The 27623-nt window shown below is 38.1% G+C and overlaps 1 protein-coding gene across 10 annotated transcripts in view; it reads left to right on the forward strand.

Moving 5' to 3' along the window:
• The window catches only part of PTK2 (protein tyrosine kinase 2), a 197642-nt gene that overhangs the window by 126811 nt on the left and 43208 nt on the right, over positions 1-27623 (forward strand). For 4 of the 10 annotated variants that reach the window (XM_068155459.1, XM_068155461.1, XM_068155460.1 and 1 more), the window contains 8 exons: positions 1376-1493; positions 8136-8166; positions 10580-10632; positions 19324-19407; positions 20592-20609; positions 24270-24326; positions 25750-25770; positions 26829-26926. In XM_068155459.1, coding sequence (XP_068011560.1) covers positions 1376-1493; positions 8136-8166; positions 10580-10632; positions 19324-19407; positions 20592-20609; positions 24270-24326; positions 25750-25770; positions 26829-26926 — 480 coding nt within the window. The remainder of the gene's footprint in view (positions 1-1375; positions 1494-8135; positions 8167-10579; positions 10633-19323; positions 19408-20591; positions 20610-24269; positions 24327-25749; positions 25771-26828; positions 26927-27623) is intronic. The other 6 variants (XM_068155458.1, XM_068155464.1, XM_068155453.1 and 3 more) reach the window with 5 other exon arrangements.

Here is a 27623-nt window from a genome sequence, read left to right on the forward strand (position 1 = left end):
AGTGCTCATTATATTTTTTCTTTCTTTTGCATTTGGTGCTTATAGACTTTGATGTTTTAAAAGCAGCTTAATTTTAAAACACCAGCCCTTAAATGCAATTTAAGTACTCCAAATGCAATTTAAGTACTCCACCTGGAGTACTGTGTCCAGTTCTGGAGCCCCTATTACAAGAGGGATGTGGAGGTGCTGGAACGTGTCCAGAGAAGGGCCACGAGGATGATCAGAGGGCTGGAGCCCCTCTCCTATGAGGACAGACTGAAGGAGTTGGGGCTGTTCAGTCTGCAGAAGAGAAGGCTCCCAGGTGACCTAATTGTGGCCTTCCAGTATCTGAAGGGGGCCTACAGGAAGGCTGGGGAAGGACTTCTCAGGATCTCAGGTAGTGATAGGACTAGGGGGAATGGGATGAAGCTGGAGGTGGGGAGATTCAGGCTGGATGTGAGGAGGTTCTTCACCATGAGAGTGGTGAAGCCCTGGAATGTGTTGTCCAGGGAGGTGGTCGAGGGCCCATCCCTGGAGGTGTTTAAGAGCAGGCTGGATGAGGCTCTGTCCAGCCTGATCTAGTGTGGGGTGTCCCTGCCCATGGCAGGGGGGTTGGAACTAGATGATCCTTGTGGTCCCTTCCAACCCTGAATGATACTATGATACTATGAATAGCAGCTTGCATATGTATATGATGCTACATTGTAAAGAGGAAGCTGAACAATTTCAATTTTGTGAAAAGGGGAAATTTGTTCCCTCATATTGCGTGAGAGCAGAGCTGGAAGTGAAATCAGAGCTTTTATTTGGTCCAGTGCACTGGAAAACAATCACTGGAGTAGAGAAGGACAAATCTCTGCAGAGGGTGATAAATGTTGGCAGTATTAAAATTAATAGCTTGTCTTTACATCTCTCATATTTTTCACTGACCATCTTTTGAAAAATATTTTTATCTTCCTTTTCTTAATTGGAAAGGTTACTTTTTAGGGTAAAGTGTGAATTAACACAAATGGTTGGAAAAAGATACCATCTATAAGAGCTTTTAAAGAAAAGGAGCTTCTTCAGAGTTGTCCTAATTAGAGCCATAAAAGTCATAGCAGCTGTGATGGACAGTGTCAACTGGAAGTTTAGCTAGCAAACTACTTAATGAGCCTAGATAAATCTTACATGAGCTTTGCTTTCTGTGCTTTCTATGAGCTGTTTTCTAAACCGTGTGTTTTAGAGTTGCTACCTAGAAGGTAAAGCAAGAATCTGGTAGCTCTTTGCTCACCCACATTTTCATGTTTACTGGTTGCGAGTGCGTGTAGAGTTCTGATGCAATGACACAGCTGTTCTACTCAGTGTTTGCAACTAGAATAATTCCTCTTTGTTGGTGCCTTGGTTTTTTTTCCTCCTTTAGCCTCTGACAGTGACAGCACCATCCTTAACCATTGCAGAGAACATGGCTGACTTGATAGATGGATATTGCCGGCTGGTGAATGGAGCTACGCAATCTTTTATTATCAGGCCACAGAAAGGTAAGGAGACGTTTCATTTGGGTAGTTGGTATATCCAAATCTATGGGTAGCTTCCTTTGCACTTGAACAGAAGACACAAGGTAGCAGTAAAACCCTCATTTGGAGGCTCTTGTCTTCAATGGAGCTGCATTAGAAATTATTAATGGCTTATAATTTAGACTGGGTTTCATTAATCACTGCTTTATATTACTCTAAACATAACTATTAGTGGTAAGTTGTAATTAAAGGCACTTCTAAAAAGGATGTATAATCTTGAAATGAGATTCCCTAATACATGCAAGTGGAAATTCAAAGAGGTTGGTCAGAATTTATTTGGATAAGTGATATTTTTTATTTTTTTTAATTTCTGTTTTCTAGATGCTCAAAATTGTCTCTCTTCAAAACCACAGGAACTTTGAGAGAAGTCTTAATAGCTTTTCTCATGAAGCAGAGGTGCATTTTGTAGTGTTGGTCAGCTGGTTTTGTAGCAGCCCAGACCCTGCAAGCAGTGAGACAAGGAGGCAGGCACACTGAGCTTTCAGGAGAGAATTGTATATTTCATTAAATTTGTTTCTTATTTTAGCCAGGTTTTATTATTGAAAAACATTCCAGCAAAGCTGCTTAATGGGCATTTCTGTTCTTCTGTACTAATCTTTACTTGTGGAAATTCATCTGAATTTATTGGTTTCTAAAATGATGAGTTGCCTTCCTATCTGTAATCCAAGAAAGTGTACAGTGTCCCAAAAGATCTCCAGTCTGATGCTGAGTTCCTTTGTGTCTGTGGTTTTAATTCTTTGTGCTACTGATTTCTCCTGGTCTGTAGTTACTCTAATGGAGTAATGTTATTAACAGAGTTCAGGTCTTTGCACAGGTCCATCCTCCCTGTGCAGCAATAAAGTGATTGCAGAGTGTTGGATGTTTTGACTGCACTTAGTAATTGTTCTTATTGTTCTTACATTCGCATGTTTGGTTGTCATGTGTGCGTCTGACCTTTAGCTCTGACAGAAACAGCTTTGTTAGAATTTGTGGCCATTGAATCGTATCTCCTTACAAAGACAAGTCTTCTCTCAACACAAACTCAGCTCTTCTAGCCAACCCAGTGTGCAGCTCAGTGGTGATGAACCATTTACACCAAAATGATAAGCTAGCAGAAGTCGTACAGCTAGCTTTTTTTCCCTAGAAGTAAAACAGGCATCACAAACCAAGACTAGTCTGGACCTGCAAGTGATCGTCTTTGGTGCCCTTTGTCTTATGAAGAATCATGGTTTGGATGTTGCTACAGTCATTATTTACTCCTAAAACTTTCCTGCTAAATTGCCAGTGGATTGGCTGCTCTTCAGCCTGAACTATAGTAGCCAAAGTTGAGCTTTGAAAACTTTTCCATATCTCAACACATCACCCCTCCCCACCTCTCAGTCATGCTAAGTTAGTGGATAGCTCTGACTGTCTTCTGCTTTTTCCTTTAGATGCACACATACAGAGTGTGTCAAATTCTTCCCACTTCTGCACTGGTGGTATTCAGAAATTTGGTCCAGTCAGTCTGCATTACCAGTGCCATTATTGACTTGTTCATCTGCTATTAGAATAGCTTTGCTTTTCTTGCCTGTGTGTAAATGCTCTTAAGCCTACAAAATATCAGTGCATGATGGCTTCAAATTTTCCCATTCACACCAGCAACTGAAAGCAGTCAAGGACGTGATCATCAAGTCCATCCCATGTGCAAGCTTTCAGTGCAGTGTTTGTGCTTCAGTCATATGTTTCTGTTTCTCAGCCAAATCCTCCTCTGCTGTTCTTGCCCAGTCGAGGGAGCAGCTCCCAGTCAAAATCTCTACAGCATCTACTATATCTCTTCTGTACTTATTTCATGATGCATACATCACCTGCCATCTCAGATAAGCAGGGCTATTGGATCCTGACTAACTGCCTCTGTAGGTGGCAATAAAAAATGGCCCATTCTATTTGCACTTTTTCTTTTATAGAAGTTTATTCTATAAAGTTTCTAATTCTTGTCATCCTCTGATCTGACTTTAGCGTTCAGATGTTCCGTCTTGTAGACTTGCTAAGCTCTGTGAAGTGCAAGGTCTCTGATTTTTGTGTTGCATAACTGCCTTGCACTGTGGTTTGTTTGCTGCTAGGCATGAATGCAAACTAAATCAATGCATTTAATGGAGTGTGTTTATTTGTGTTATATTATTATTGATGTATGTGAACATAGAGCACATGAGCAGTGATTGAGTTGCGGGAAGGTTATATGCCACTTGGGGAACTCTGCTCTTTATGCAAACATGAAGAGAAACCCTCCGGTTAAAAAAACAGCGGTGGGGTTCTTTTGTCTGAGCTTTGCTTTTTTTGAAGTTCACAACAGTACTCAACATAATAATTAAACATTTTGTAGGAGAGCTGACCCCACCATGATCTGTATTCCCAGATTGCTCCTGCAGTGAGCTTTGATTATATAAGGCACATCAGAAACAAATTGTGTAGCAATTCTCAATCCAGCAGATGTGTTTTCTCCTCTTTGAGCTTTCCCGTCCCCTTTGTTGTAAATTTACATGTTTATTGCAAGTCTCCTCATAAATTAGCCTTCTTGATTACTAAATGAACCCATGGTTTTGAGATATTGTCTGTCTTGCTATCCATTAATGATCCAGCTTCCCTTAATTTGGTGAGAGCAGTTGGTAATGTTTAAGACCTGGACAGTATTTGGCATATTTCCATTCAGTTTGTTTGATTTTTCATAAATATTTTGATATACAGGCCCCCTGAGACCTGTGTAGAGACTTCAAATTTTGTTTCCATTATCGTGTTTAACTCTTGTAGGCAAAAGTACATATAAAGCAACTGACAAACTGGTAGTAAGTGGCTGTTCACTGATTGAACTGTGCACTACATAGCTTTCCTGTACTCTTAAGTTAGGTAGCTTAAATTTTGTAGCTGTTAATGATTGCAGACAAGCCTTGTAGGTAAGGCAAAGTTGTCAATATTTGTAAGAAAAAATAAAACACTCTGGACAGAAAAAGCATCTAAGCAACTGAAATAGTTGCCTAATCACCATTTCTTTACACCACAGCTCACCTTTACATTGCAATACTCTGTTTGAATCTAAAAGGATTACAGCTAATTGAAAACTCAGAATTTTTACTTTAAAAATACTAAAAATTAAATAATCCATGAAGCCCTCCAAATCAGTGTTGGTTTTTTTTGTTTGTTTTTCACACATGTTAACTAGGAGCACCATTGTCATTTTAATGAGTAGCAGTATGTATTCTAAGTCTTTATGATACTTTTATTGATTTGACTACTTTGGTAGCTCACTGATTTTTCTTTGATAAAGCCCCTGCAAAGGACACAGAGATGGGGATGGGGGTTGTGGTCAGTCCATCACAGCCCATCTGGGATACTGCTCCTTCTTTACATGTCTCCCTGGCTGCAGCACTTCAGGGACAATCTGCTCCCACCTGGACATTCCAGGGCTGCAGCTCCTGCAGGAAATGTCCTGCTGCTGCAGCATGGGTTTCTGCTCCAACTGGGTCTCTCCAGGGCTGCAGCACCTCCTGCCCTCCTCCTGCTCTGGTCTCAAGGTCTGGGACCTTGTGCTGCTGCTCCCTCCTTGGCTTCCTTCTCCTTTGCCTGTGCTGCCTTTGGCCCTTTCTGAGACCTGTTTTCCCCCAGCGTCCCCAGCTCGGCTGAGGGGTTCAGCTGTGTCCTGTAGTGGGGACAGCAGAGCCTGCTGGGACAGAATCCTGGGGCAGCCCTTGGCTCTCACAGAGGAGGCGTGTGCACAGTCCAGTCATTCATATCCCATTTTAAAAACTGAATACAGAGTTGGGCAAAATGCTGTTGGTTTCAATTTGTGAGAAGCAACATATGCTTTTACTGTGGTGGTGTTAGTAACGAATTTTGACTTCAGACCTACAGGGGTGCTAATGAATGTTTTGTATTTTACTTGGATATAAGCTGTGATCAGATGAGCACCAACTTGGGAAACACTGCCTGAAGTGAGCAGTTTGTATCCAGATAGCATGTAGGCGTCTGGAAGTTCAGCTCTGATAGGCCATTTCCACAGTAGTTCCATGAAGATGGATCTTTCCTGAGTTTTCTCCACTGAAAGGAGAAAACATCTCTAATACCACTTAATAGTAGGGTTTTCTTTCTGGCTACTTTTTTTAATACATATTTATTGTTCTGGTTTCCCCTGTCTTATCTGGCCCTTTGCTTGACATGCATCTCCACCAACCAAAAGGGGAATGTTGTCTACGTAGCATGCACGTCCATGCATGCATCAGATTGTGGCTTAAGAACAGCATTGTGTGCTCTTCCTTGTCCTCAGGGCTGAGCATGCATTGTCCATCTCTCTCCCATCAACTCAGTTCTGTTCAGCACATGACAGTGTGTTGCTCTGCTACTAATGAGAGCAAAATAACTCATGTCATACGGAGTTTGGCAAAGATGAGTCAAAAGGAAGATGACCATATATAATAATGGGGCGTTAGTTATGTTGCACCTATTCATGCTGTCTAGTTTTCCAACCCAATCTGAAAACAAAATCCATTTAACTTTATTTGGAGTCTCTGCTTTTCTCTGTCCATTCCCATTATTTCCTCTTGCAGTTTTCTGGACATTTTCAATTACTTTCACCTCTGTCACACTCATTAGCTACATCATACTAATGCTCCTTAACTACGTAATGCCACGACTATTCACATTCTCCTTACCTCACAAAATGCGTATAATGGACTTACCATTAATATGGAATCAGGATTTTCATATGAAAGAGATGTTTCCTTATGGTTCTTGCTTTATATTTTGCACTGATATGAAGCTGTTCATTAAGTGAAGACTTGAAAGAACAGAACAGGATTCTCCTTGTTGAGGCAATTTAATAGTCCACTGAAAAGTTAGAAAGATTCTATCTTCATCTCTCTTGGATCCTTTCTCATGGGTCGTAGCTGGCTTCAGCATACTCTGGCAGTTGCCACCTGTGATATTTCTCACTTTCTCAGGAGGTTGGTGTCTACATTTGCAGGAAAGAGAAACAACCTGATCTGTAGCTGAGACCAGTACTTTGAACATAAGAAGCACTGTGGCCCTGCAAGTGTTAGGAAGTCATTCGGTGATACTTCCAAAGTCCCCAGATATATACTACTGTGCTCCATACACAAATAAAACAGTAGAGGAAATTGAAATTCCATCTGAAGAACAGAGTTTTAATAGCATGGAGGACTCTTGCACCTGTTTACCTAAGCTTGATGTCTTTTTTACCTAGTTCAATCCAGTGTGAATCATCTAGTGCCAATTATGGTCTCTTCTTTTAGGTACCTACCCCACAATCTTTTATTGTCTTGTCATCGCCTTCGTGCCTTTGATCTCATACTTGTCACTTCACACTTCCTCGCTAAGGATCTTTACATTTCATTTCCTTTCTCAAAACAGGTAATTTACTGTAATGTATCGCGATACCTGTATCTCCCACTTCATCTGCCTGAGAATCTTGCTGTCCTTCCTTTACCCTGAAGTTTCAGGTGCTTGCTCTAGTCTCTGTAGTGGCTACTCTAGGTCATCTTCCAAAACACAGCTTTTTGTTTCCCTTCTTTCCTGCATCTTCCTTTTCAACAGCCCCTATCAAGACAGATCAAAATACTTTTAGGCTGGTACGCCAGATGGTGGTGTTCTACCTTTAGATAGCAAAACAGTTGCAACAGAATACTGAAGTTTGCCATATTGAGTGTGGCTTAGGGGTGTATCAGGCATTTCTCCACTCATCCCATAATATGCAAAAGTGAGACTGTAGTTAACTTCTATGCTGTCTGGAAATGTCAGAAATTTTGACGTGGGTTAAAACCAAACTTGGATTTGCATCATTTTGTGTAAACTATGTAACCATCTTCTAAAACTTGGCTATTCCTTGTTCTCTCCCATCAGTTTTATCAGTGCTACAGTGATTAAGATAGTGGAACCTGTTTTAATTGCTCACCTTTTTTTCTTTCCTGTATACTTTAATCTACTGTAAATCATGGCTGTTTTAGTAAAGAAGTAGTAACTCCCACATCATCTTTCCCAACATGGGTACCAAGTATCTCATCAAATCCAATGGGGAAAAATGTCTTGAATATGTACATCCAAGCTTACACATGTAGTTCCATTACCAAAGAAAGATTTGGAAACTGCTTACAAAAAAACTAGCTTCCTCTCTAGCTACTAAGCATTACTAGCACATAATCTGAATGAGATATTAACATCAGTTTGATAAGTTACATGCTTTAATGATTTATTTCAGTTGTCTTACTTGGCAGTCCAAGTTTGCTGCAGTTATTTTCTTTGTATGTTAGCACTTAGCACAACTAGGGAGATAAAAGCAAAGCATTTCTTGCAGAGAGATGAGATAGTGTCATACCTTCTGCAGGTGATTTATCGGAGTTATTTGTTAAAGAATAAAGAAGGACTTTGATATTCTGTATACGTTGTTCTCCCAGATAAGAGTTTGCCAAAAGGTCTGTATTGTTGGTTAGAAGGAGTTGTGTTGATAAGCTGCTTTTGATTCAACATAAGCTTCCCTGAGAGATTGCAATGTTTATTGTTTCAGGCATGTATATATTGCATGTTGAGAGAGGTGATTTAGAAACCTGAAAAATACATAATCCTGTTTTCTTCTTGTTTACACAGAAGGTGAAAGAGCTTTACCGTCAATACCAAAGTAAGTTTTATGCTTTCTTACCTTATTCATAAGCAAGTGTTCTGAAAAATAGTTCTCATGCTTTGCAATTTGTTACATGTGCTTAATATTTTTTTTTTTTGGTTGCTTTTGGATTCTGGGACAAATAGCAGGGGGTGACTTGAGACCATGGGGCATAAATGACTGACAGTAGTATTAAACTGTGAAGATACCAGAAATCAAATCTGAGGAAAAAAGTGCATAATGCATCGATCATATTTGACAGTAACAAAAAGAGGATGTTTTGGAAAGGACTTGACTGAGATTCAGGCTATTTACTTTGAGTCCATGCATACATTTAATTATAGAAGTGATGCTAAACAGTTTCTGAATTGTGGCTTCAATCTGCAAGTCACTCTGTGCTCTTGTTTTTCCTATTTCTCTCCTTTTTTGCTTGTGTAACTATAGAAAATAGATATATGTTTTTTCTCCTTTCATGTCACCTTTTGTTAATAAAATTTCTTTAATGGGGCCCATCTGAGTTGGACTGTCTGTGTTCAGTGTAATAAACACCACCATTTACGTAGCAAATACTTGCCAATCTATTTTATTATAAATGTAGTAATGTAATTATGGATTTGAAGGAAATGCTTATCCATGTCAGGCAAGTAGAGTTGCTTTTTTTTTTTCAGTTTTATGGTCCTACTGTACCCAAGGTATGCTGAGATGCGCTATCTGCATCTAATAATTCCTACATAAAGTATACTAAGAAGCCTCTGCATTTTTCTTTCTCAAGCTATTGAGTAAATAAGAAACGATTTCTAATTTATCTCTGTGTGGACTAAGAATACTTCTTGGCCTGTTGATGTTGGTACTCCGTAATTCAGTGGTAGACAAGCCTATTCATTCTTCTTGCTGGTTCTGTGCACTCCTGGTGTAAGCGGATTAGGTCCTCACCCTGCCTGTCAAGTTGTGACGGTTGTCTCTCCTTTCCATGCACAGTTTATTATTGTGACCTCTTAAACTTTAGTCCTTGAACTGGGACTTATTTTTTATTGTTTTCCTTCAGTCTGATTGCTTTTTCTACAGCCACATTTGGACCTGGTTTAAAGCTTTGTCTCATCATAATATTTTCCTTGTGAACCTCATGGGGCAGTGTCACCAGGATCCAGTAGCAGCAGATAACTGTTGAAAGACAAGTGAATTTTAGTTTATGGTGTCTCATTTCTTCAGTTTGGAACACAAGGACAGTGCCTACTTTGACCCAACCACCTCAGTCAGTTTCTTCTTTGATTCCTGGAGGGAGTCCAGAATGATTCTTACTTTTCCAGCTACTGCGTGGAGTATGAAACATAATTTAATCGTGAATCTGCAAGAAACAAGCTACTTAGGTACTAGTGGTTGCTTTTCCTCCACAGGTCCTGCTGCAGCCCTCACTAGCCAGGTAGCTTTCTCATGATGCAGAAAGAGGAGTTAAAATTCAGAGAGAAAAAAGACATTAAAATTGAGGCCAGAAACAGTGAAATTGGTAACCTGAGCGTGCACTCATATAGAAGAGGAAAATGTTGTTTCACTGCAATACGTACAACCAAGAAACACAAAGTCAGCTTTCAAATTACATACGTTTTTCCTTTCTTTTGTTTGTCAGCGTTCCAGGATAAAATAAGGTTTGAAGGAAAAGTTTCTTCCCATGTTTTGGGACAGCTTACAGAAACTGAATTTGTGCACTTCAGTGGGTTTAAACAAAGGCTCCACATACAGTCTTAGGCTAGCAGCAGTGAAATGGGCTTCTGTCAAATATATAAAACTACCAGACAGCACTGTCTTGCTTCTGGGAAGTTGTGCCTTTGCCAGATGAAGTTCCAGATTTCTGAAATCATGAAGTGCAGTACTCTTGCTGTCTTACCATGAAATGTATGTTTATGTCTATGCAAGAAAAGAATTTTTACCAGAATTCCTTGGAATTTCTGTTACTAATGAATATTTATAGCTAACTACATTTAAATTCGATTGTTTCTTCATTTACTTGTCATGTGAATGAATTTTAAATTGCTGTACAGAAGCATCTTACAGATAAAACCTCAGTTCATACTTTCAAAAAGAATACAGAAAGTAGAAGTACCTTCAAATTATGCACATGAACAAAGTTTAGACATGGATGGATTGATCTGATGAGTTTTTAAAACTTAGGCTTTGGTTTTCTTCTTTTAAATTTGCTCTGTCATTGTGAATCAATATGCTAGTTAAAATGCTAACACATTCTTTCCACTCTTACACCCCCAGATGGGTTTGAAATGGTAGATTCCTTTCTGACTTCTCTCCCCCTCAAAATCTGTCACTGTGGGAAATGGATTGGCCCTGCTAATTACAGTAGGTGCCCTGTTAGGATGAATTCCCAGTGTATGTGACCGTGAAGAATGTACAGCATTCAGCGATTCCAACCTCTCTTTTACAGGCTGGCCAACAATGAGAAGCAAGGAGTAAGGTCACACACAGTCTCTGTGTCAGGTAAGACTTGTTAATAAAATAAAAAAAAGGGGGGGGGGGGGGGGGCAAGTTTGTTTATAAAGCTAGTAGGTATTTAGACAGATTTTTCACTCACAGTTAGCTCACTTCTTGCTGCATGGCTGTTGACTTTCCCAAGACTGTAGCTCTGCTGCCTTTGTAGTGCAGTTTCTAAAGAAACTTGTTGCAGCAGTTCTGCCTAGCGTGGCTTGTGAGAACAGCCATATCTGTGTGTAATGCAGGGCCAGAATACTTCAAAGCAAGGCTGCTTGTCAATATTTTCGCTTAGCTTTGTAATGAAGTAGACTGTCATGGGCTAGAACTTAAATTACCTGCTTGTGTTAATTATGAAGGAGCAGCATTCAAGAGTGAAAATAGGCAATTAAATATTAATAGTCGCTTTTCAGAAAGAAGAAACTTAATAGCTGTTTTTTGGTAGCTGCTCTTTAGATCAAAGCACTTAATTTCTGCTATTGAACATGACAAGTTAATTGAAGGATGAGCACATAAGGTAATAGATGTTGTTTCTATATCTTATAGGCATCTAAGATATCTGTTTGTTACTGTAAGGTTTTTAAAGTTTTTGTACTTGAGAGAAGATTTTTACAGAATCTTAAATCCTTTTGAGTGACTGATTCAGTGTCATAGCAGAAAATACATTTCCAAGTCCTTATACATGATGCTCATTAAGAAGATTTTTAATGTAGTAGTGTATTCATGTGATATATTCCCATAGACTTCTAGCATTTGGCCATGAACTTCACGAGCTAGTGCAATGAATGTGTCCACTCCTGTCTTACAGGGAGGCTACAACTCCACTTCAACATTTATCTGAGTGCTCAGTGGCACACATTCAAAAAAACTGGCGTATTTCATACAAGGAGGAGGGAAGATATGTAGATGTTTGATATCATTTCTTCTGTTCAGATTCCGTTCCCCACCCTTGACTTTTTTTTTTTTTTTTAAGATGTTTGAGATTTACCCTTTGGCATAGGAAGCCCAAATAAACAGACCTTGTGCTAGAAAAGAGATAAGAGGATCTGGAATTAAAACCTGGATCAAGCTGCAGAGGTGTAACAGTTTCATCAGTTACTGTTACTTCTCAAATAACAGCAGCCTTTCTTCCTTCAGTACCTATCAAGCAGGCGTGGTAGATAAGGTAGATGCATGATCAGTATGTTCCCTCTCAAATTTTAGCTGTGTGGCTCATTTTAGCTGTTGGGAAAAGTTGACATTTCTGAAGTGATTAGTGCTGTGCTTTTTAATCACTCCCTTCATGCAGAAAAAGCTAATCCTTAGGACAAAAAAAGCCATACTCCTCTGTCACCTTCAACTTCTTCCACTTCCATTTTTCTAAGAATGCTCATAGATTTGCTATTAAAGCAGTTAAAAATGTTTACTTCATGATCTGTCACTCTTTCCAAATCTAAGTGTCTTTTGCTTGATATCTGAAACACTTTTGTGTCTCAGAGCATAAACTTGCTGCTTCTCCTTTGAAGTAGTGTTTTGATACTAATGCAGGGAAGTTAGGTGTTGTGCCACACAACTGGCATTTGGGTAATCTCATAAAGAGTAATGATGCGAGCTTTGCTGTAGGACCATGGAGGAAACAGATGTAGCAGGGCTGGAGATGAGCTGGTTGTTCAAGTGAATATCAAGAAAGCTGGAAGGAGCAAAGCTGGCTCCTGATGCCATAAGCAAAATAACATTAAACCAGAAAATGTTCTTCTCGTTTCTTTCCAATATCAAAATCAAAACCAGTTAAGTATTTTTCTTGTGTTATAGTAAGGTTTCGTATCTTTCCACAAATAAATTAATGTACTTGATGCTTTTTTTGTACTGTGTTGCAAACCACTGGAAACAATGACATAGTAGTGGAATGATTCAAACCATTCTATGCATTACACAGTCTCAAGGGTTTGTTCTTCTTTGAATATGGGTACATAGAACACAGACACTTTTTTGAGTTGGGATTTATTTTCTCCCCAAATTATTTGAAATGCATCAAGCATGGTATGGATGTCAGTATATTGAATTTGAACTACTGACAGATTGTTGAGATGAAGTTGCACAATAAGGGTTTTTCCTTGGGAGGTACTCTCTATAAGAATCTGAGTCCCCAAAGGAATCGGCTTGTTCTACATGAAGTATTACTTCATGTAGATGTGAACAAGTGTCACTTCTGTTGTCAGCGTGCAACTGATCCATCAGTGTGGAAGAAGGGAAGCAACAGATGTTTGTAATGTTCAGTTAACCCAAAGAGTTACAGGTCAGAAGAGGTTGACAGCCGACAGCATCCAGCACAAAGCCAGCTGTGGGTGATGCTGTTTTGGTTTGCAGAGCAAGTGCTCTTCTCTTGTGACATTCAAATGATTGGGAGCTAGGAGCTTCAAATAAGACAAGCTTTTATAACTTATTGACAGTTGTGGCATCCTTCATGCCTTTGATAGTTTAGAACATAGATTAACTCTGTTTTCATTTGTTTTCAGTGTTTCCCTCTTGTTTAGACCTCTCCTAATGCTAAAGCCAAATAGCAAAAATCTGAGACACATACTCATCAGGAAAATAAGAGTATTAACACCCCATAGTTCTAAAGGAAGGCTTCACAGTATGATCCCCAGAACAATCCTGGGGAAGCCACCAACAGCCAAAATCCAGTGTGGAACATTACTTAGTGGTCTAAAAGTTCCTATGTTTGAAGTTTTGTAGGTTTGACAATTTGTCTGTTAGTGAAAGGCACTTTGTCTGTCTTTTTGAAATAATTATTAATGCCCTTGAGATGTATCTGGTCTAATGAAAAGAAAATTTGTTCTTTCCAAGTGATTCAGTATTCCACAGCATGCAAAGTTAGAAACATTTAAAATACTTCTAAATATTTTTTCCCTCTAATTAAAGGCCTTTTCAAACTAGTGAAAGGTAAAGTTGGTTTCAGGAATCCAAAGCAGCAGGTTGCTGGACCTGAGAGCCAAGAAGTGTTCTCTCAGGGCTGTGTGTCACTGAGCCATGTTTCACCACACACCTCTGTTTCCTCTAGTATTATTTGTCTGCTTTGAGTCTCTAAATTTTAAGGTCCGTGCAATGGAGGGCATTGTCTTTCCTTGTGTGCAGTAAGATGCCATGCAGATTTCCCCCATTTTGTAAAGCATAGTAACAATATTGCCCCTCAAATTTTACATTTTTGTGTCTGTAGGATAATAAATAAAAATAAGAACAATTAAATTAGTGGGATTTTAGATTGGTGTACATCTGATATTACTGTGATGCACCAGAAGCAATGAGTGTTATAGCTAATACAGAGTTCCAGCTTTTATCTCCTTCTTCCTCTATTCCTTTCTTTAGGTTAAAAAATATTTTTTTTGTACTTGGCCAAGAGGATACGCTCAGGAAGCAGTAAGACTGAACTGTTTGCTCTGTGGAAATATTATATCAACTTTATAAGAAGCAGCATACCAGTTGACTCTAATTTTACTGAGTAGATTTCCTGCTGTTTTGCTTGGAGTCACCTTCATAAAATGCTCTACTGTATTCTACAGGAGCTTATTTTGGCCAGGGATTTGTTTTGCAATAGCAAACATTAGCCTTAGTAAGGTGATACATTTCCTGATACCCATATTTCCAAAAAATAATCATTTACCCAGTCAATATATTATAGAGAGTTCTTCATTAAATGTAATCAATAAAGCCAGAGGAGTTTTGTTTCTTTTTACATATTTTTTTTTTCTGACACAGGCGTCTTTGGTTTATTTTGCCCTATCCTCACTTGTATAAACATGACCAGGAGGAATAAATCCACTTTCACATCCCTTGGCACAGTGATTACACTGTACCTCCTTTGCACTAGAGAATTCTGTGGTTCAAACATTACTTTACATGCAGCGCCACAGAACAGGACATTTCAGGCCTACTTCTTTTGAGTATTGAACAAGGCTTGGCAGTGTAAGGTTTACAGTTGGACTCAAAGATCTTAAGGGTCATTTCCAACTTAAATTGTTCCATGATTCTAAGCCATGACTCTTGACATTCACGTACTACTGAATAAAGTAACATGCTTGGAGGGAGGGAGCTATACCTGCAAAGAGGACAGGAGGGAAGAAGATGAGCTGTTCTATAGGAGCCAGCTCAAGACATATGCCTGAAGGGGGTTTGTAGGGCCTGCTGGTATCCAAGCACATTCTGGTTTTGCAGCTTTAGTATGTGCTTGTTTGGTGAAGGAGATTGAAAGGTGCTTAAAAACATGGTCACTGTTTCAAATGTTAAGACAGACTGTTTAAGTCATCTGAGTAGTAAACCCAAGGACACGTGCCTTTAATAGGGTAATGGGTATCTTGGTATCTTAGAGATAAATTTGTTCCTCATCTTGTTAACAGCTGCCAGAGCTAGGAATGACTAGCTCAAAAGTAGCATTTCAACATCAAAAGGCATGTAGTTGTAAGTGTGTGGTAATAGGATGTCTCAAATAATTCCGTGTTCATTGCCTCTCTATAGAGGCAAAAAGAAAATCTGTCTCCTTACAGATGTGGCTCTGAATGCCCTGGTTTAGATACATCCACTAACATGCCCTGCAAAGGAGAACTTTGGTCTCTTGGAGGGAGATTTCTTACAGGAACTGAAAGATTTTAGTATCCTGAAAGAGATAAGTCATGGCAAGTTCCTAGGTTCTGCCTTAGAAGCACAGATTCATAGGTATTATTACACTTCAGTCACTTTCTGTTGTTAACTCCTGATCGTGGCAATGAAGTAGCATCAGAGTTCCTTTTTTAAGGTGCTACTGACGAGAGCAGATCCTGAATTTGACATAGCTGTCAATTTAATCATACCATTTAATTTGAATGAAAAAAAAGTATCTTTTGAATGAGATAGTCATGAATTAAGTGACATTTTTGCATGCAGGGGGGCAAATTTTAATTATTATTTTGATTATTTTAATTAATATTTTTATTTTAATAATTGAAGGCTATGAAAGTTTCAGTAGGTCAAATAGAGCAGGAGCCAAATACCAAAATGCCCAAACTGGAAAGAAAAAAAAGTACTAAATATGCTGACCTGATTGCAGCATTACAACAATTAAAATACGTTCTTAATGAAGGAGTTGCAAACATACAAAAGGCCCTAAATGTATCTCTGAGCTAGGGTGGAAAGGCAAAGTAAGATTTTATTGACCCATTTCTTCTGGCAAAGCACAGTGCGTGCTCTGTTTCATGATCCTGTGCTCAAAATGAAGGTCTTCCCTGTGCTCAACTCTGAAAGAGTTTCTTGTGTAGGACTCATATTTCCTACTTATGTTTGCATTTTGGTAGGGGATAAAGGTGTTCTTTGCTCAAGAGTGTAAAGTTGTGGTTTTTTCATGTTTGTTTTATCAAATCACTCCAAAAGTGTTGAAAAGTGTATCTTGAGGGCTTATGACTGTGTCTTCTATCTCAGTTATGTTGTACTCTGTCTCACTGCTGAAAAGACAAACTAAAACCAACAAAACATGAAGTCTTAGCATAAATGACATAGTAATCATATATATGTAATTACATACGTGAGTAGAGGAATTAAAAGCCCCTGTACAGCTGTAGCTCTGATATATGCTTAGAGGACTGGGAAGCATTCAAGCCTAAGGTTTGGTGTGGATGAATTTTCAAACCTTGAGCAAGTTCTTAGTCTTTAAGTTCACAAAGGGAGTTAACATGCTTTTAAGTCACCCAGCTATTCTGCTGATTAATAAGAGAATGGAGTTTAAACTATCCTTACTATTTCAGATTCTCATCACAGCTGAATAGACTGCTGTTCTCCTTTTGTATTTTAGATGGACTAAAATGCTGCTTTTCATGTACAAAAAGACCAGAATTAACTCTGGAGACTGTTTAAACATGTTTCCTCCATGTCAGTGCCTAGGAAGTCACTGTCTTGATTTCTTCAGCCTATGCTGTTGTTTAAAGACATTCTCACCTACATTCTTCCTTTGTGAGCCATTCATTTGGTTTGGGCAGACACTTCCTATTGCTACAAATGGCACTGCAGTATGACTAAATAAATGTACCTTGCAGAATTAGTTTTGGTGTTTTGCTATTTATGTATAAACAGCTTGATAGTGCTCTTTATTTGTTTTTCAAGCTTTTGAAGTACAGATTTATTCTTTATACAGATGTTTTTGTCAGGATTTTTTTCTCAAAATGGTTGAGGAATATACAGCTAAATTAGAATAGGACATTACCAGTTTCAGCCTCTCTATTCATACAGCCCTAACGATGAGCTCCAGCAGTAAGTGTGGTCTAACGTTGTTGCTTCCTTTCTAACATAATCTGTTGCATAGCAAGCTGTTTCTCCTTTTTATACACAACAATTTTAGTGAGCATTTAGTTTTGAGGAGAACTAAATTAAAAAAAGAAGTCTACTGAAGTCCTCAGCAGCATTTCTGAGCTTTGTGGGCATTTTAATACAGACCAGTGGTATCTCACCTAGAAGCTTATGTGGAGTGGTGGAAGTCTTTGTAAGCGGTATTCATTTGAAGCAGGTATTCTCTGAGCTCATTAAGCTCCTGAGAAAGAGTTGGAATGTCTTTTCCTTTCAGTATTTTTCTCTTCTGTTGTTTTTCAAATTTGGAATCAACTATTTAGCTATTTTGTAGCAAGACTTTAAGATGCGGTAAGTTTAAGACGAGACTGCTAGTCTTCCATTTAGTCTGACAGAATAGTTGAACAAACTTTAGGCAACAAATCATAAAGGCCAAGTCTGAAATGCAGAAAATGAGTTGGAGGTGTGTATTATAGAGCATCAGGACATGTTCATGATGAATCAAATCCACCTTTGTCATTAAATGGTCTAGCCAAGCTTCAGACAGCTTCTGCTACCTGTGTGTCACGGTAGGGGAGGGAACAGCACTTTGAGCTTAAATTAGCTTTGTAGCCTGAGCAGACAGGTCAAGAGTTGAAACATCTCTTCCATTGCTTCCAGTGACTCTATACCTGTTCTTCTGTTTCAGTATTGGATTCCTTTATTCCACTTTTAGTACCTTAAATAGTTACTTAAAATAGCTGGAGTATTTTTTTCTTTTCTTTCATAATACTTCTAAAGCTTTATATGAATGTCACCTCAGGTTTGTGTCAGAGAGATAGCACTGAAAAGCATGCTATGTGGTGTTAGGAAGGTAAGTCCCTGAGATTGCAGTGAATGTGGAATACCTAAGTACTGCTACACCAACTTGGTCATTTTGCCTTCTCTTTGCACTTCTTTTAGTTTTTAGCGTTGAATCTGATTAATGTCCTGTCATTTTCAATGGCATGCACATTTCCACAATTGATGAATGAATTCTATTTAATCACCCCAGCAGTTTTTGTAAAGGTACTTTTTGGTTGTTTAGGATATAGTGATAAATCACCCACTTGTTTGGACTGAAATTTGCGTTGTAGCAAAGAATGAGTTGTACACAACAGTGCATAACCATTAGATTTGCATGCATGAAGCTCCACATGCAGCCTCTAGATTGGGCAGCAATTGAACACACTTAATACACCCTTACAAAAATTCTGCACATTCTTTCTCAAACTCTGGCTACTGAAAACTTCACACCTATGTGTAAGATGGTGTTTCTGTAAGTATAGCTGCTTTAGATGGTCCTCCTGTTTCCATAATCTATGCAAAATGTGAAGATACTTTTATTAAAAGATAATTCTCCTTCACCCTTCCTTCATTCCACCTACCACTGTTGGCATGCTGCGATTCTGTGGTAGTGGGCTTCTCTGCTAGCACCTGTACCTCTAGCTTGTGTAACTCAGGGTGTCTGGACTAACTCACTCTTGAGTTTGGACTGTGAAGGACTACCAGAAACAAGATGCATGTTTTCACTTGATTGGTTTGTTTTTTAAACTGCCTCTCACATTTCCTGAGATAGAGGAGAGAGAGGAAAGTAGGAAGCAGAGAGGAGCAAACAGATAAGAGAAAGAAAAGGAGCAGCTATCCCTCAGGTGTGTAGTGTATCAAGTCTTCCTCTCTCACCTTGTGAAATTGGTTGTAGGTTCGTTGTATTTTCTCCCCCTCAAAAATCTACTTCTGATAAATACTAGGAAAGGGGACACTGAGGGACAGTGCCATGGGTCATTCACTCAGAGTTCCTTGAAGAGGTAGAATGCCATTTGGCAAGAGCAGTATTCACTGGGGATAAAACTCCAGTGGTAGATTTTGGGTCATAAAATATGTCAATATTTGATTTCAGTGGAGAGAGAAACTGTGTTTTCCCGTGTTCTATGTACCCTACTATGTGAAATACTTGTTTTCTGTTAAGCAAGCTCTTTCAAGGATCTGGAAAGTCAGTATGTCCATGATTAATTCCAGGACTGCCACTTAAATCAGAATCCAGCTCTAGCACAGTCTAGTAGAATTTAGGGAGCTCTCAAAAGCAGGTTACACCTCTGTAATAGACAATGTTCTTTGTGTTGTCAAGGGATAGTGTGTCTATAGTTGGCAAAAGCTGACCTTTCACTTTTAGAAACTGAAATAAGAATAACTTTGTAGAAGGGAATTTGAAGGAAAAGACTAAATATGCTTTAGAGTTTCCACAACATTCATATGTTCATTTGCATATAGAGAATTGTAACGTAAACCTTTACTTTTATGTTCATTCATTGTAGATGTTCTCTCCAGTCTCTTTTCTTTTATTTCCAAATAATTTGTTTCTGTTTTTCTCTTTCCTTTTCTTGCCTCTTTGTAAAGGAGTCAATCAATGTCAGCATAAAGTAAAGAAAGCTAGACGCTTTCTCCCTTTCGTCTTCTGTTCCCATGAGCCGCCGCCTAAGGGTACTGCACTGCTCTTTGTATAGGGCTGCCTTATTAACTCAAAAGCTGAATATACTAATGCGGATACTGGGGTTTTACTATCTTAGCCTTAGGTAAACAGAGTTCCAAGAATAATTTCACTAAATTTCTGCTACCCCTTTCCTCCTGTTGAATTGGATTTTCAAGCAGTGTCACATACTTGCTGGTCCCCATTTTTGTGGTGGGCTTAGTTTTAAGCATCATATTCTACAATGAAAAACACCAATAACTTCATTTGTATAGCTCTGCGGCCCCTGTATACCTGTGGGGGTTTTTGTTAATGTATTTTAACTTCATTCTTGGACCCCTGATACAGCATGCTTATGAATGTAATCAAATAGCAACCATAAGCATCAGCTAAGATCACTTTGAATTAAACATTGAATACAGTGATGCTTTTGGCTGCATACTGGTTCAGCATTTGGTCTTGACCAGTTTGGCTTTGTTAGGGGTAAGAAGAATTGGAGTTGCATTACTTTTACATTATTAATGGCCATAACGTCTCAAGTGCATTAGCTTGTGCTGTGGGTATTGGTGTGAAGTAGGGCTGCTACCATGAATGTGGAATATGGTGCTCATTTAAGTAGCTTCCCAGTAGAGTTGCTCCGTGTGCCACGTGTTTAAATTTCAGCTTTGTGTAACTGCAGTATGCTTTGTACAAGTAATACTTAGATGGTTCCATTTCCTACCCCTGTCTTGGTGATAACACAGGACTGCATTTACTTTGAAAAGGTGAACATCAACTTCAGTTATCCAGAGTCATAAGTGTGTGTGAAAAGACAAAATTCAACTGACTCATCTGGCTTTTAGGAGATGTATTTTGCAGTGAAATATTGACTGAAACTAGCAATTGGCATTTGTTAACAATGCATTAATATAGTTTGCTCCCAAATTTGATTTTTATATAAATTTGTTTTAAAGTAATTAACTCTTGTTTCATTATACGAGCTTCTTAGCACGTATCTTTGTCCCTTGGGTTTTAGGTGAGAAATCTTAAATTCTGCTACTTTTCTGGTTTCTCTTGAGTCAGGTATATAATATAACTGCAGTCTGAATACTTGTGGATTACTTATGAATTTAATAGTATATTTTCCCCTCCCCCTTCTCTGTCCCTTCTCTCTCCCCCTCTGTTTTTCTCTTTCCTTGCATGCCACCTGGATCTGCAGATGAAATTAGTGGGGACGGTAATATGTTTTCTAGTCTGTGTTACTAACGTGCAATATGCAACTCTTATATCCATATGCCACTTAATGCATATTTTCACTCATAAATTATATACAGATTTCAGTATTTAAAAGCAGGCTTTGGACTGTAACCAACAAATATTGTACTTCACAGGCTGTGCAACTAACACTTTCTGCTAAACTGGAATGGAAAAATCAAATACTATTCCAAACGCTCAGGGACACGATATTGCATGTGTTTGCAATGAGACTTCTGGCATGATGCAAAGGTTTATAGGTTTGCAGGAGTGTACATTCAGTTTGATTCAAATGGTTGTGTCACAGAATTTTTTTTCTCAGTGGATGGGATCAATGGATGTAACGTGAGAAAAGTCTACTAAGTGATGCTTTAAAGGCATGGAAGCTTTGAAGTGCTGTGTAGTCCTCTACTACTGCTTGCGTAACAAGGGGCTGTACAAGATAAATTAATGTTGATTGAATACGTCAGATATTAATCAGGCCTCAGCTGCTTAAAATGCTGATTTTACAGACAGATTTTAATGCTTTTCTTCAACACTTTGAAACTTACTACAAAACACTTTGTAAGTTGGTTTGGGGTTTTTTGTTCGGTTTTGGTGGGGTTTTTTTTAGAAAATACCGACTTGGTATCCTCTGCAAACAAGGAGGGGTTTGTGTTTTGCTGTGGGTTTTTTAAAGGTGTTTTTAGCTATTTTTCTAAAGGATTTGATGCTAGAAAAATCAAACTGGTACTGCTGATAGTGTATGGGGTTTTTTGTTCGTATTAGTAGGAGGTACTAAAAGGGCATAAAAAGAATTATGCAGAGGAAGGTGATAAGAAATAGGTTGGTAATGTCTTGTGGCCTCCCTCTCAGTAAGATGTAAAGGGAATGTGTAACTTCTCATCTCCTTTCTATCCTTCAGATAAAAATGAAAGATAACACTATGCCAGTCTTCTTTTTTAAACATTAAAAACTCACAGGATGTATTTTTCTGTCTTAAATCGAGAAATTGTGGTTCAGATGCTAACCCTATGTAGTTTTTTTGCTTTTAATTGGTACTTGCCTTCTTTTGTAAATTATGGGCTCTGATAAGTGGGACAAAACAAAATGAAAATGGAAATTTCAAACAGGTGGTTAAGATCATGGATTAGCTGTTATAGGTGTAATATCTTAGGATGTGTTGAAACAAATGCATTCAGATTTGGTAAAACACTGGTTAATTCACCTGTACAGCCAACACCATCTGTCCAAAACCAACCTATTTGAATTTGGGGTTTTTTTTTAATCTTTTTTTCACCTGTTGACCAACAGGTGAAAAGGTTCAGTGATGGTTTTAAAATGTGAGAGAGCAGCAGTAGTCAGTCTCGAAGACAGAATATCTCCTGGAATCTGCTTTATTGGAATGTTTAGCTGTTGAGACTGCTGTAACACATTCTTTTTTGTAAAGCAGCCTGGAGAGCCTTGCCTGTCTGAGTTTTGCTTTAGATTCCATGTAAGTTCTGGAACATCTCTTAGCAGCTGAAGCTACAGGTTTAGCAGACTTAGTAATAATCTCATAATACATGACTCTAATCATGGGGTAAAAGTTGCATGTTAGGGAGGTCACTTACCATTGTTACAAAACACTTGGAACACTTAAGTAATTGATTAAGTTTTCATCTAATTCTTAGAAACAATGCCAGACATGTATAAGAACTATTTTCTGAATGCTCATTGTGTGTTCCTCTCCAGAGTGTTAAATATTTAATTTAATTGCATACATTTAATTTTCTTGGTTTGGCTACTGAACACCCTTTTAGGGTCTTTCAGGACAGGTTTGGCAATGGATCAAAACCATGGAAAGTGCTCTGTGGTGTTCTGATAATGCTTTTGTTAAGAATAAACTTGATTAAATTAGAGTGATGGCCAAGCCAAACCATTAATCACATTTCCATTAGGTATTTTAACAGATGTAGTGTTGGTTTTTTTAAAGACCAGTGTGACACCTTTTCTGGTTTCCAAACTTCTTCAATTCTTCATTAATATTTATCTTTTATTCAGTATTTCTTTTGAATGGATGCTTATTTTTTAGATCATACTGGGGGTTATTTTCTGCAAAAATGTTAGTTTTTAATGTCAGGAGTAAAAAACATACCAAGAAAGAGGTTAGTGCCTCCAGTATGCTGCCTGGTTAGAATCCTGCACTATCTTGAATTGAATTACCATTAGGTGACTCTGTTTTGCTGTGTCCTGGAGAGGAATTACCTAGCAAAAATTTAAATGTCATAGAATTTCCTGATCTGTTTTTACAGTGCTACAGCAGTTAGAAAGAAAAATAGGTTTAATGTTATTTAATTAGTAGGAAGTTAGGTTCATAAAACTACATTTGCTCACTGAAATGTGTTGATCTTCAAAGGTTATAGGCACTCCGTGATTTCCTAATTGCCCACTATTCAGTTTGTAAATTAAGTCTCTAGTTTATGTGTGTGTATAACATGTAGGAGCCTCACTTTGGTTTCAGATTTGGCTTAAATTGGTTGGACTGAGGGCTGCTGCCAAAAGGGATCATCCCATCCTTCTTTCCACACACTGTTGCTTTGTTGCAGTCACCACTCAGAAACCACACCTCTAGAAATTATGCCAGGGAGGTGTAGAGAGCTGTACATAGGCTCCAGGGCAGATGCTTTTCAGAGGTGGCTCATTACGTGATCACCTGAAACCAACCATGAAAACTGCATACTGGATTTGGACTTACTCAGTTTTGCGAACCCCTCTATGCATTTGAAATTAGTGATAAGAATTTAACATATGCCTTGAAGTGAAAAATGATCTCCCTGTTGTGGACTCACTTTGTAACCCTTGGAGGACCTTTACCTGACTGTTAGGAAACATCCTACCTATAGAGGAAGTTGTAGAACAAGAAAAGGACCCTCTCTACATTAACCTGACAGCATTTAAACCATTAAACCATTTTGAGAACAGATGATGTAAAGGGTGTAAATTTTAAACAGAGGAAGAAAGATAATTCTGTCATGTTTCTGAAGATTTAGAGAACTGGCAGTTGTCAAACACTATCCATCAAATGTTGATTCTTGACAACAAAACTGGTGGTGAATTTCCACTAAAGGAAAATTGAGACTGATGCAAAAGAATGGGTGTGAGGTGGGAATGTGACTTAAAAGATCTTTATGCTACAGAAGGCTATGGAAAATAACTTACCTTGCCACACTGGCAGTAGGTAAATGCTGCCCTGAAACGCCTTTACTGTCCATGCTGCCTGTTTGGCAAAACCTAACAAACACTCACATGTTATTGGAGGTAAAGCAGTTTAAGCTGTTAATAATGTTTTCTCCTTACTGCAATGGAATTTGATGTTTTAAAGATTTTCTTTTTAGTCAACAGTTTAGATGGTTTCAGTTACAGAACTTGAACTTCTTTGAGTACAAATGAATCTTTCTGTTATTCCTTGTTGAATGCATTTATCTGATGTAGTATAATTGGCACTGAGGTCATTATCATACCATAAATTATGCATGAGCAAGTTTTATTCATGCTATTGTAAATGAGTCCCTGCAATGTTGAGGTTGGGGGTTGTGACATAGCCTTGATAAATTGGAGATACTGTGCTCAAGAATTGTTTTCATCTACTTTTCCCGAAACTTTTCAATTCCTCCCTTTACAGAGACAGATGACTATGCAGAGATCATAGATGAGGAAGATACTTATACAATGCCATCAAGTAAGTATGGTAGTTAACTTGGGAGCTTTTTTAAAAGCTTCTTTGGTTTAGCAGGGACTGAATCTTATATTTCAGCCTTAAGTAATCTCTGTGCGAAGAAAGTATTCTTTATGATGTTGTGAAAACTCAGATTCAGTGTTTTTCAGGTTCCAAGTTTTGAAGCAAGTAAAACCAAATTGTTTTGTTGCAGTTAGTGACTTCATAGGAAATTGTTTTCATGTCTTAAAATGTAGATTTATTAATTCTTTTAATTGTATTGCTGAACACAATACTTGAAGAAAGAATGGATAAGATTTCTGTGATAAGAGCAAACAATTCAGAAAGCTTCTTTGTACTGCTGCCTCTGTCTGACTCTTGCTCTATGACAGAGCTTGCTGCTCTTAAATTCCAGCATCAAATAATCTGTACCACATGCAATTTTGTTAAAGATGACAGACTTTGAGAACAAAAGCAATTCAGAGTTCTTCTGTGTCTTCATCTTTGGAGTGGGGGAAAAAAAAAGGCACTAGCCACCACCAGGATTTTGTCTTGTGGCCTCTTTGAATTATAATATAATCCTAGGCTGTCATGGCTATCAAATCTAACTTGAGAGTCTACTATTTTGACTTTAAAAGTTGTCTGCAAAATTCTGGTTGCATTTTGGCAACCACAGATTTCTCTAGAAGTGGACAACCTGCAAAAACATGGGGTTTGGTTAATATGATAGAGGAGGAGGATGGTCCTAAACTGGTACCATGTTCTGCTAAGAGCCAAGAATCTCCATAAAGATTTCTAGGGTTTACCATGTGACAGGAATGTTTCATGATCACTTCAGTGTTTACAACATAGTTTCCACTGCTGTGGAAAATGTTTGAAAAGCAAGAATATATGTTTTGAAAAACATATATATGTGAATATCAGTATTGGAAAAGCAAGAATATATGTTTTCCAGAAATAAACACTGTGTTTTGAATGTCTTGCAGTAAGTCACTACTTGATTCTACTAAAGTAATTGCAGGATCAAAAAGTGCTGTGATAAATTATATCCTGGTTATTTTTTGTATTTTTAAAATGTAATAACTTTGTAATTTCCCTCCCTAATCTTCGTTGAAAATTATCACAGAAGTACTTGCTTGTGGCCCCAGCCCTGAATGGTGCTGAACACTTAAGTATGCCTTCATTTCCAAGCCCATGAGATGGGCTGTTGAAGTGAAGTCATTAAGTGCTTTGGTGGATTGAAGTGGACTTAAGTGTTCAGCTCTCAAAGGGCTGAATCGGTAAAGCTCACAAGAACAGACCTGTGACTTCTGCTAATGTAAACTTAAAATTGCATCAGTGTTATTTTCTCTTTAAAAAAATAATGTTTAAAAATGTGTGTCCATGTCTTGATTTTAAGAAGCTATATCTAAGTAAGCATTTGATTTTTCTCTTAATTGCACTGCAGAAAGCTATGGAATAGATGAAGGTAACAGGAGACTCTTTACCCATCCCTGTGTGCTTGCAATTTGGAATGATGTGGAATTTTTAAGTTTACTATTCACTTTCATTTAATAAACATTATTTATTTATAGTTAAACCAGTTAGCTTTGGGATTTTAAAGAGGAAAATGCAGTACTTGAAGAAGTGAAAAAGGCATTTATCACTTCGTTACCCAGCTCCAGATGACATTCTTTTCTGTAGTATTAATGAAGTCAAAATCTTCAGTTATGAAGTGCTAAGCTGGTTGGTTATTATTCTTTTTCTCTCTGAATAATCCAAGTAGAGGTGAAAACATATACTGTACGTGCTTTTCTGCTATTCCTGATTTTTTTTTTGTCCATGTCTGCTAGAAATTAAATTGCAAATGAAGTAATTCAGTTGCAATTGATCAAATGTTTTGCTGAAGTACTGAGCCATTTTTTCAGTAATATTCTCAGTCCATTAAACCATGAAGTTAACAAAATTGCATAACTCCACAAAACATACCAATTTTACTTCAATTACACACTGGTAAGAGGTGTAGCGCACTCAAAATTTTGCTCTTTCATTTTGTCTCTATTTGTCATGCTCTTGTTTTCTGTATTTTTTTTTCTTGCAGTTACCTCTTTAAAAATTCTCTAGGCTCATTTGATGGTTCCAAGATCTAAAATACCACATAGTGGAGTTCTCTTAAACATCTAAAGGGGATGTGTGCTAAGGGATACGTGCATTTAATAACAATGGTATTGCAAAGGCTATTTGTGTTGTCTTTTGCTAGCTATAATTAAGAAGGATTGAATTATGTTGATTGCATTGAAATAAGTAATGAACAGTTGATAATTAGCAAATTAGATTTCACAATTCCTTTTCCATTGCTTTGGTTTCAATGTTTGTTTAAGAGGTTTCCACTGTGTGCACAGCATCTGTCTAGGTTGGTGTGCAGCAAATGTTAATCTTAGTTATTCACATGTGAGACATTTGAATGACTTTGGTTGTGTATCTTGTGGATTATTTCTCTGCCCTTCATCAGAAATGTAATATTTTAAGTACGTTATATTCTTATAGCCAGAGATTATGAAATTCAAAGGGAGAGAATTGAGCTGGGGCGCTGCATTGGTGAAGGACAGTTTGGAGATGTACACCAAGGAGTTTACGTGAGTCCGGTAAGGCTCAGTTCTGAAATGAAAGCAACAAAACCTTTCTACTTAAAAAATGAAATAAACATGTATTCATTAGCTGTCTTGCTCTGAGTCTTCCAGAGGAAATACAATTTGAATTTGTGGTTTAGTTTTTGGAATAGTCAGCCTATAGAGTTATTTAGTTGATTAGGTGGTGTCGGATGATAGGTTGGACACGATGATCTTGAAGGTCTCTTCTAACCTGTTTTTTATGTATTCTATTTCCCATGTTTCAGATAAGTAACATGCTAAACATGCTAGCTCCAGAGTAGTTTTTCTCCATCTCTCTCTCTTTCTTTCTTTCTTTCTTTTTTATTTTGGTAGCTCAGAAAAGGAATCAAAAGAGCTAAGTAAATTCAGGGCTGTGCCAAAGCCACTAGCTGAGATGGAATTAGAAGTAATTGCTTTTAAACCCAGCCATTCAGTCTGCTCTTTATTTTGAGTGTCCAAACTTGGTAAGTACACATCCCTTTGGCCACACTTCCCTGTTGAGTTTTCAGTGCTTTAGCACCTTTTCCGTATCTAGGGACACACAGTCTGACTTCAGGTTCAGCATTCAGTGCAGAAGCTGCCAACTCTGTCAGGATAAGCTAATCTAACTTTTATGCTGAAACACAGAGAAGACATTTTAGTTTGTTTTGCTGGCAAGGCAGTAGCCCACAACATAAGGATGATAATGTTA

The sequence above is a fragment of the Melanerpes formicivorus genome, unplaced genomic scaffold, assembly GCF_026170545.1.
Source record: "Melanerpes formicivorus ecotype bairdi unplaced genomic scaffold, bMelFor1.0.p_v2 SCAF_32, whole genome shotgun sequence".
Classification (NCBI taxonomy): Eukaryota; Metazoa; Chordata; class Aves; order Piciformes; family Picidae; genus Melanerpes; species Melanerpes formicivorus.